This window comes from Triticum urartu, chromosome 2A, assembly GCF_056163025.1.
Source record: "Triticum urartu cultivar PI428250 chromosome 2A, HENAU_Tu73, whole genome shotgun sequence".
NCBI classification, from domain to species: Eukaryota; Viridiplantae; Streptophyta; class Magnoliopsida; order Poales; family Poaceae; genus Triticum; species Triticum urartu.
The window spans coordinates 739,279,370-739,290,635 of record NC_141874.1 but is presented as its reverse complement, the minus strand read 5'-3'; the positions used below and the strand labels follow the sequence as shown (position 1 = coordinate 739,290,635).

Sequence of the window (11,266 nt, the reverse complement as noted above, 5' to 3'; positions counted from 1 at the left end):
TTTGGTTTAGGGGGTTCTCGACGCCGACGGAGCCTAAATGCCTAACCACATTGGTTTAGGGGGTTCTCGACGCCGACGGAGCCTAAATGCCTAACCACTTTGGTTTAGGGGGTTCTCGACGTCGACGGAGCCTAAATGCCTAACCACTTTGGTTTAGGGGGTTCTCGATGCCGACGGAGCCTAAATGCCTAACCACTTTGGTTTAGGGGGTTCTCGATGCCGACGGAGCCTAAATGCCTAACCACTTTGGTTTAGGGGGTTCTCGACGTCGACGGAGCCTAAATGCCTAACCACTTTGGTTTAGGGGGTTCTCGACGCCGACGGAGCCTAAATGCCTAACCACTTTGGTTTAGGGGGTTCTCGACACCGACGGAGGCTAAATGCCTAACCACATTGGTTTAGGGGGTTCTCGATGTCGACGGAGCCTAAATGCCTAACCACATTGGTTTAGGGGGTTCTCGATGCCGACGGAGCCTAAATACCTAACCACATTGGTTTAGGGGGTTCTCGACGCCGACGGAGCCTAAATGCCTAACCACATTGGTTTAGGGGGTTCTCGACGTCGACGGAGCCTAAATGCCTAACCACTTTGGTTTAGGGGGGTCTCGACGCCGACGGACCCTAAATGCCTAACCACATTGGTTTAGGGGGTTCTCGACGCCGACGGACCCTAAATGCCTAACCACTTTGGTTTAGGGGGTTCTTGATGTCGACGGAGCCTAAATGCCTAACCACTTTGGTTTAGGGGGTTCTCGACGCCGACGGAGCCTAAATGCCTAACCACTTTGGTTTAGGGGGTTCTCGATGTCGACGGAGCCTAAATGCCTAACCACATTGGTTTAGGGGGTTCTCGACGCCGACGGAGCCTAAATGCCTAACCACATTGGTTTAGGGGGTTCTCGACGCCGACGAAGCCTAAATGCCTAACCACATTGGTTTAGGGGGTTCTCGACGTCGACGGAGCCTAAATGCCTAACCACTTTGGTTTAGGGGGGTCTCGACACCGATGGACCCTAAATGCCTAACCACATTGGTTTAGGGGGTTCTCGATGCCGACGGACCCTAAATGCCTAACCACTTTGGTTTAGGGGGTTCTCGACGTCGACAGAGCCCAAATGCCTAACCACTTTGGTTTAGGGGGTTCTCGACGCCGACGGAGCCTAAATGCCTAACCACTTTGGTTTAGGGGGTTCTCGACGTCGACGGACCCTAAATGCCTAACCACTTTGGTTTAGGGGGTTCTCGACGTCGACGGAGCCTAAATGCCTAACCACTTTGGTTTAGGGGGTTCTCGACGTCGACGGAGCCTAAATGCCTAACCACTTTGGTTTAGGGGGTTCTCGACGTCGGCGGAGCCACAACACCATAGAGTTCAAGCAACTTTGGTTTAGGGGGTTCATAAAAGAGTTCAAGCAACTAAGACAAGCAGCAACTAAGAGTTAACATACTGTTTCACAACAAACTGGTTCACGACAACAACATATTGATTAACATAGTGGTTCACAGCAACTAAGAGTTAACATAGTGGTTCACAGCAACAACATAGTGGTTCACAACAACTTAAAGCAACAACATAGTGGTTCACAACAACTACACATCCATAGTACATAACTTAGTTCAGAACAATACCATACTTCACAAAAGGTCAGCAAAGCAAGCATTCTTCTTCTTCATGTTGATTTGGATCTTGCTCTTCCTCTTCCTCCACATCTTCATTCTGACAAGACGTCCAGGATCCCCTTCAATTTCTGCTTGTTCTTCTCCTCTGACTTCAACAGTTCAGCAATCTGAATCTTTAGCCGATCCCTCCTTGCTGTGAGCTTGTCATGCCCTTTCTTGAGATCATCCATGTGAAGGAGCAGCTGGGTGTTCTCCTGGGTGAGCTTTTCCTCAGATTTTTTGAGTTAATCAACATGGAATTGCAGGTTCCTGGTGGATGTACTAAGCACTTCCTTCTCTTTTAGATGATTAAACTTCAGGTTCCTGATGCAAGTGCCTTGAGATTGTGTCAAGTTCATCAGTACTTTATACTTCTCCTGCAGCTTGAAGATCTCTGCATCTTTCTTCCCCATCTCTATCTTCATGTCAGATACAACTGAATCGGAAACATGCACATTCTGCATCTTAGCCTGCAAATAGCTGAAATCTACCATCCTATCCTCTTGAGCATTGAACAATTGGTGCACATCTTCAACCAATTTGTCATAGTTGGCCTCTAGATTACTTTTTTCTTCAGTCAAATGGTGAATAGTGAGTGAACTCTCCAGGTTATCCTTCCTCCTATCACTCTTGCTGTCATGATACATTTCCCATAGCTTCAACAAGGCATTCTGCAATGTAGGAGGCCACTCTGGGTCAACCCAGAGAACAATACCACAGTTGTCATCTTCCTGCAATATAAACAACCATAGCATGTGCAAAATCAATCTCCTAGGCAAATTATTTAAGCAATAAACTTTGAGCAACTGGCTTTAAACAATGAACTTTGAGCATCTTTAAACAATGTAGGACCCTAAATGACTAGCCACTGAATTAAAAAAAATGAACTTTAAGCATCTTTGAGAAACAACTTTAATAATATAGCCAACTAAAGAATGAACCTCTGACATAAACACTAACTGAATTTTGAGCTTTTGACATTGAATCTCTCTGACCTTAAACAATCAAATAATTTGCAAAGTGAGTACTCTTGTGAGCTAAACAACGATTATCTGCACTGCAAACTAAGTTGTTGATCAATTATAAAATTACTGGCCAAATTAAATATACATGGCAAGCAACAACACATTTTCTAATCCACTGATTAGCATCACAGCTACAAAATGACCATCACAGCTATGGTACAAGAGTACTCATTAAACAATGTGCATCAACACATGGCTAGATTAAAGAACATGAATTCTATGCACTGGACTGGACAATTCTATGCACATGGCTAGATTAAAAAATACAATTAACACAGAATTTGGACAGAATCTTACACTCATAGGACAGACTAAGAACCTCCTGCCCGTGTTAAATGCTTCGAATGCTACACGCCTCTCAGCCGCCACACCATGCTGATGGCAAAGAACTCTGGGTGCTGTCTCAATGCCACTGTAGTCTTGGTCTTCAATGCTAGCAGGGATCTACATGAATAAAAGGAAAACAAAATCCCCAAATCAAATCAAATCCCCCCAAATCCCAAATCTGATAAACCAACCCTAACTCTAACTCTACAACTCACCCGATAATGCATGGCTTCGTTGTCGGAGAGGTTCATGTATTGCACGCTTGAGTCCTGGCTGCTCTCGTCCTCCATGGCGCGACGACGAGCCGGTTGAGGTGGCGGCGGCGGCTGGCGGCGAATCGGAGAGAGGAGGGAGAGCGAGAGTGAGAGTGAGGTCGAGCAAGAGTGAGGCCAGTCCGACCAAGCCCATGTAACCAACCGCACCGGTCTCGTCCTAGTCGGCGCACCGGGCACGCGCCGATTGGCCACCGTGTCACCTGACATGTGGGCCCGACCTGTCGGATACGCGGTCAATACTCACTTATATGGCTGTCAGTCCGTTATGCACCACTTAGGCCCTGAGTTGGTATTGAACTGCGACATGCACGAGTTGTGGTATTGATTCGTGAGTAAGTGCGCAAGTGTGGTACCAACGTGCAATTAACTCACCCTCCTGTTGCACGCCGCAGCAATCGCCGCCGCAAGCAAGCAAGCACTCCTTGCCGGCTTGCTCGTCGCCGTCCCAATCGATGTCGCCGCCGCCAGAGACAAGCCCCCAGCACGCCAATGCTCGCGGGCTACAGATGCGGCGGCCTTGACAGGTCAGCGACGGCGCACATCGGCGTGCTGCTTGAGCGTGAGGGCGGGGAAAGCATCGAGCAGGCGGCCATCCGGCGGGGGAATGCGGCAGGCGGCCGTCGCAGCGCCTTGTGGAGTACAGAGGAGAGGAGGAGATCCATCTCGAACGCCTTACCATGAGCAGACTGCTGTGATTCTTCATAGGTGCTTCCACTGACTGACAGAGGTAGGTGAAAAAGGTCAGGTATGCCATCTTGCTGCGCTCGCTGCATCACTAAACTGAAACATCTGCAGATTTCACAAAGGTGAGAAAATGGTGGTATGATGTCTCGAGGTCTGCCTGAGACCATGAGCGCTTCCAGAGCTTAATTGTTTTTGCTCTGCTGAGACTGCAAGATGCCTAGGCCTTACACTTCTTAGTAAGTAATTTAGGACAGTCTCTCAAGTCTCAACCAAAAAGGGCTACCATTCTGCTTTTGCACGGGTAGGTGATTTTGATGATATAGTTACCATGTGGGCTTCATCCAATTTTGGTCAATTTGGTTAAAGAACATTTTGAAGAATCTCAAATGGAAATCAAGGGCAAAGGGCCAAAGGCCATGGGTGCCCGTGGACCTAAGTCAGCCTAAACATAAATTAACCGGGATAAGGTTCAGGTTAAATAGTTTCACGTTCGATGTAAGATTATAGTTCAGTGTTCACGTCAGTTCAAGAACATAAATACTCCTTTCGCTTTATATTTCTCTACTTTGTGAAGTTATGCCACTCTTTTTGTTAAGGTGTCACTCAACTTTGCAATCTTTATATGTACCAAAACCAAATCTCTGTTTTATCTCGAAATAAAAGTAAAAACAAGACATATAATTGACATATTTTTTTTCCAACCGGGCTCACAACCCCTTTCCATTAATTTCGCAATCAACGGAAATACATCAGTCTGTATCCAAGTTCTTAGAGTCTAACCACTACATTTAGCAGAATGAAAGATAAAACCTTGAGACTCCAATGAGACTGAAGGGGGGGGGGGGGGGGGGAGCGAGTTGGCACATCATTAGGAAACCCACCGGAAGATGATCCTGGAACGGACCATCCGCCATGGGGCGAAAACCTGATGACACTCACAAGCTATAGCCCAATGAAAACAAAAGTTCCCAGGATGAAAACGCTTTGGAAGACTTCTGCGACTAAGCGAACCGCTACCAGGAGACATAATTCCAGCCGGCATCAAACCCCAGTGGGAAATGGAGAGCAAAAGGAACCGAGCACTGAATCACACCTAACCAATCTGGACCCCATCTCTGTCTCCTAAGAGAGGTCTGCCTCGAGGAAGAGATCTGTCCGCCAGCGCAGCAACCGCGTGAGCCAACCTCTTCACTCCAGCCTGTAGCTTCACCTTCTCTTCTTCCTTCAACAAACCTGCCCAATACAACATAAACAAGCAGGCAGTGAAAACAGCCTCTAGAGAAGAACGAACAACATGTTTATCAAATGTAACTTTATTGTGGAGAGTCCAAACCCCCCAGCATATTGCGGCAATGATCATCATATAAAAATGCTTCCCACCCGGAAAAAACTTATAAAGCCAAGCGAAGCTTTGCCAAAGAGAACGAGGACAGCAGGATGCCCCAGCCGTCATGCCCAACACTCCCCACACCGAACGAGCAAGTGGGCAGGTAAAGAACAAATGATTTGCCATTTCAACATCAGTACAGAAGGAGCACATGGGATTTTCAGGCCAATTCCTAATACGCATGTTATCACGAGTAAGAACTGCATTCTGAAACAACTGGCAAAGGAAAATTTTAATCTTCAGCGGGATGGGTGCTTCCCACACCATCTTATAGTTAAGACCTGATAGATTCCTTTCCAACCATTCATATAAGGATTTAGTCGTAAATTTCCCTTTACTGTCAAGGACCCATAAAATCCTATCTGGGGAGTCGTTCAACGACAGTTTTTTAGCTTCCATAACCATCCAAGCCCACTACTCGCCCAACCCCCCAACCAGTCTACGTCTGAAGCCAAGTTCATAATTGCTTGCAGCCCAGGATGCAACAGTGCATTCCTGTTCCTGACATATACTAAAAAGATCAGGGAAATGGTCTTTCAATGCACTATTCTCAACCCAAGGATCATACCAAACCCTAGTAAGGTTTCCACTTTCGATCTTAACTTTTCTACCCACCATATATGATTCCTTGACCTTCATAATCGCTTTCCAGCAGGGGGAGTCTGAAAAGCGACTCTGGATGTTAGCCACTGTTTTATTCCTGAAATATCTAGCTCTTACTATACGTTGCCATAACCCATCACTCGTTTCTAATTTCCACCACCATTTAACGAGAAAGGCAATATTTTGTTTATGAAGATCTTTAATCCCTAGTCCCCCAATTTTTTTAGATCGACATACTCTTGTCCACTTAACCATGTGGTACCCATGTTTCTTATTTTTTTTTCTCCTCCAAAAGAAACGTCTGCGATGTTTATCCAACTTCTCAATAAAAGTTTTGTTGAAGAGGAACATCGACATAAGGAAAGATGGAATCCCATCCAAACTGGACCCTAACAAAGTCAGCCTAGCTCCAGAAGATGCCGCATAAGCTACCCAGGCATCAAGCTTTTTGATCATTTTACCGTCAAGGAAATCTAGATCCGCATTCTTGAGGATAGAGTAAGTAACAGGAACTCCGAGATATTTCATAGGAAGTGTGCCCCACTTGGCATCCAAACATGTTGGCATAGACCAAATCAGTATCATTATCCCTCCAATACTAAATATCTCACTCTTCTCAAAATTGATCTTAAGCCCAGACATAAGTTCAAAGAGATATAGCAATAGTTTGATATTTACAGCTTTGTCAACATCATGTTCAAAACAAAGCACCGTGTCATCCGCGTATTGCAGGATGCCAACACCATCCTCAATAAGATCAGCAGCTAGCCCTTTAATGAGACCATTCTTTTGAGCTGTAAGTACCATTTTGGTCAGGCAATCAGCCGCCAGATTAAATAAGAAAGGGGAGTGAGGATCCCCCTGCCTCACCCCCTTAGCACTTTGAATGTATGGTCCCACCTCATCGTTGATCTTGACACTAACCGTGCCATTTTTTAGGATTTGAGAGACCCATCCGCACCACTTAGGACTAAACCCACGCTTCCTATGACAATAAAGCAAAAAGTCCCAATTGACTTTGTCATACGCCTTCTCGAAATCAAGTTTGAGAACCACTCCCACTTGCTTTTTAATGTGAGTATAGTGTAGAACCTCATGTAGAGATAAGATTCCATCAACTATGTGCCTCCCCTTAATGAAGGCATTCTGTTGAATACTAAACAACTTATGAGCATATTTGCTAGCTCTAATATCCATGGCTTTGGTGAGTAGTTTGTATGGGCAGCGTAATAGACAAATGGGCCTATACTACTGGATTCTTTTAGCATCAGTCGACTTAGGCAACAAAGTTATGATGCCATAGTTAAGTCGTTGCACATCCAACTTGCCTTCATGAAACCACTCAAAAAGGCATAAGATATCATGAGCTACTACATCCCAGCAGTGTTGATAAAATTCAACAGGAATATCGTCTGGACCGGGGGCACGGTTAGATTTCATGCCAAATAAAGCTTTTTTGATCTCTTCCAATGAAAAAGGTCGAGTTAAGTCCTCATTATCACCAGGGGTAATCATCTCTTCCTGAGACCGCAATGTTGCATCGATCTGGCAAATGTTGCCAGGAGCCGGTCCAAATAAGGTTTTATAGTATTCAGTAGCATGGGCGAGTAGGTTTTTAGTCCCTTCAATAATAGTGGACCCACACTCCAGGGAGATCATGGAGTTTTTCCTACGACGACCATTAGCTACTTTATGAAAGAAATCAGTGTTATTGTCTCCTTTCAAAAGCCATCTCTCATTATAAAACTGGTGCCAGTGAAGTTCTTCTTCAACATACATCTTATTAAGCTCTACTAGAATTTCCAACTTCCTAGTGTATGCTTCCCCGCATAAACCATCAGCCTCCTCCAGCCTTTCAAGCTCCTGAAGCTCGAGCTTGATGATTTTCTTTCTAATCTTATTGTGTCCAAACAAATTGGACCCCCAACCCTTAAAAAATTTCTTAATTCTCTTTAGCTTAATATTCAAGGAGTCAATAGGGTTTAAAGTGTATACTGGTCTAGACCAAATCTCAGAAACCAGAGGAAGAAAATCTGGATTACTGAGCCAGGCATTATCAAACTTAAAGCACCTGTTACTTGGTGTTCTAGAGGGAGCTCTCCCACCATCCAACAACAAAGGATTGTGGTCTGATATTTCCTTGACCAGTTTATGAACAGAAGCGAGAGGATATACATCCTCCCAATCAGGAGACATAAGAACTCTATCCAATTTTTCCAAAGTTGGGTTTTCTTGTTTATTGGACCAGGTATAACAACCACCAGTCATATAAATCTCCCTCAACCCAAGCAAGTGTATAACAGAATTAAACACCTCCGAGAAGTGGGACATAGATGTTTTTTTGTTTTTCTCCCCACTATGTCGAATGATATTAAAATCTCCCCCGACCAGATAAGGAATGTTAATACTATGACACATGGACGATAGTTCAGCAATGAACTCAGGTTTCTGTTCATCATGTGCAGCACCATACACAATCATCAAGACCCAGCTACAGTTTTTGTTCTTATTGAACAAGTTCAACTATAGGATGTATTTACCACATTTGGTCATAAGGATATCGAATTTCTCCTTATTAAGGCCACAAAGAATGCCACCAGATTCCCCCCCCCCCAGAAGGGGCCCATTCCCAATGAAATTTATGATTCGGGTCAATTTGCCTAAAAAAAGGCAGGATTATAAGACTTCTTCATAGTCCCCTGAAGCCCAATAAAATCTAGTTCATTGGCACTCATCATGTCAATGAGGCAGGTAGACATGCCTTTTTTACCCACCCCCCTACAATTCCAAAAAAACCCTTTCATTTATATCGTTTGGGTTTATCTCTCACTCTGGTAGGTCTGCCAGGTTCCATAGCAGCCCTACCCGCCCCTTTTTTCTGTTGACTTCTAGTCACAGGTCTACTGGACTTATTAGGAGATAATACCACCACTGATTTCCTGTGTTGATTTTTCTTTTTTTTTGTTTTTAGATTGAACCAGGATGAAAGATTCCTCAATATCTCTACTATCATCATCCCATGTCAAAGAGAGGGGCACATCATTGCCCAACCCATCATTGATGGTTATATTTTGTGGGTTAATATCAATATTTTTGTCATGTAACATATTTCTAGAAAGTTCTAATTCACGCAAGATATCAATAGTTGCAAATTCATCATTCGGGATTTGCACTCCCATCAAAGATGCACGCAATATAATGGCAGAATCAGACAAAGCAGAGAATTGATTTTTCGAATTGGGCATATTCATACCTTCCAAATTACGCTTCCTCATCCTGTTGGCAGCCACATCACCCACCATCTCCAGCTTCTGCTTCTGTCTGCGCGGGACATCCTCATCTTGGTTTGTGCAATCATGAATTGGTGATCCAGACGGAGATTCAACTGTATAGACACTACAGTTTTCTCCTCCTTCCATGGATCCCTCCTCAAGAGGCACAATATGAGGCAGGGAAGGCCAAACCACATAGTCTGACAAGGGAGGAAATGCATTCCCATAAGTATTCACATCATGACAGACAAACATAGGTGAGGGTGGAACAGGAGTAATCATCCCCCAAGCACCTTTATGTATACTGATCTCATTACTGGGAGACTCAGTCATCTCTTCCACATCCAGGTCATCAAAGACATTCTCACATGATACTTTACCAGATTGAGAACCACAATAAGACATTTCTCATCTGCGTGTTCTCTGGCCATTGTTTCAATCAGCAACTCCGTATTGTTACCTTCATCGCTTTCCTCTTCTTCTTCACTTTCAGCTACAACAGGAAGCCTCTACATACCTTTATCACAGTTCTGAGAAGAGAAGTTACCAGTCATAGATGCACTCGTACCCCCTGCCCCATAGAAGAAGCAGGATATGAGTCCATCCTCGCTTTCTTAGGGAAGGAAGGAGACGCACTGCTATCTACAGCAGTATAAGATTGGCTTTTCTCAGCACCCATAGTCACAACTTTTTCAACCTCATAAAAGAAATCATAATAATGTTCTCCCAGCATTCCTTCAGCCGAAGGAGGAATTTTCTCAACATCTCTACAACCAAGGAGGATTCTAGCATATTTGGGTTTATGAACAGTCGATTCATCAACTTCCAATGTAATTCCCATCAGGGCCCCAACATAAGCTATATGTTCAGTGCATCTTTTCTCTATGGGAATGTTACGCACCCTAACCCATGCTTTTTCCATGATATACCTTTAGCTCCAAGCGAAGCAGTCCAAGGAGTAATACAGACCACAATATTCCCCTCTTTCAGAGGCAAGCGTTTCCCATAACAACATGCTCTCTCTATCTCACTAGCATTAGGGAATCGCATCACATATTGAGCAGGGCCAATAGAGCGGGCCGTACAATGCCATTTCTTTTTCCCAGGTTTTTTGGCAAATATAGCATTGAATTCCTGCTCAATATCTTTCACAGTAGCATCCCCCTCAACTATAGTGATCATCACATTATTAGTTTTCTCAACACTATGCTTAGCAGCACACATATCAGGTATATAGAAAAATCCCTAACCAGGCGACTGAAAACCACACATGAATGGAATGCATTCCCAAGGCCTCAGAGACTGGCAGAGCTGGGCTATATGACCTAATTTATTGCATTTTTCGCAGCGAATAGTGGGGCACCGAGGAGCAAAATGACCTGGGAGGCAGCAGTTGATGCAGATCTCGGCGTTGTTCTTGGTCGCCGTTTGCCGAGGCGCTGGAGGCGGAGGTGGCTCCTTGATGCTCGTCGTCTTCTCCTTGGTCGCGCCGCTCATGGCACGCGCAGCAGCTTCCCATCTGTCCGCAACTTCACCACCACCAGATCTGGAGTCTCCCGACGTCGCCGGCGGCGGATCTGTCCGCTGCCATACCATGTGTCGAGACTGGTTTGGCAGCGGAGCCTTTCGCCCACCGCCGAACCCTCCCCGCGCTGTGTTGTCGCGCCATCCTCCAGATCTCCCCCCGCCACGATCTCCCATCGCGGTGCGTGGCGCACCTTCCGCCGCAGCAACTTGGGCGAAGGAGCGGTCGTCGCCGCCGGCTTTGCCCCGCCACCAGCCGAAGAAATCAGGAGGGGATGGATTGGGGGAGCAAACCCTAGGACGCTCCCATAGATGCTTAAAGAGGGGAGCGAGATGCGCATCCCGCGTAGTGGTGGTAGGTGGGGAAAGTGAAGCGGCTCCCCCCGCCTCTCTCACTCTAGAAGGCACCACGCCCGGTTCGGTGCTGGACCCCGCATGGCGGTCAGGCAGCCATGGAGATGCTCCCACGCGTCCATCCGCCATTAGCGGGCGGTTGGTGTGGCTCGGGGC

The 11,266-nt window shown here is 45.7% G+C and overlaps 1 protein-coding gene and 1 pseudogene across 1 annotated transcript; both read right to left on the bottom strand.

Moving 5' to 3' along the window:
- Positions 1–1,712: 1,712 nt before the first annotated feature.
- LOC125538315 (uncharacterized) lies at positions 1,713–3,301 on the bottom strand (annotated as a pseudogene).
- A 1,328-nt stretch (positions 3,302–4,629) lies between these two features.
- LOC147987482 (uncharacterized) lies at positions 4,630–11,132 on the bottom strand. Its single transcript, XM_087545323.1, has 3 exons — positions 10,612–11,132; positions 9,214–9,432; positions 4,630–5,203 (listed from the first exon to the last, which is right to left on the bottom strand). The coding sequence occupies exons 1-3, from the start codon at positions 10,931–10,933 to the stop codon at positions 5,064–5,066; spliced, it is 681 nt and encodes a 226-aa protein (XP_087401449.1). The 5' UTR covers positions 10,934–11,132; the 3' UTR covers positions 4,630–5,063.
- Between the last annotated feature and the right edge of the window lie 134 nt (positions 11,133–11,266).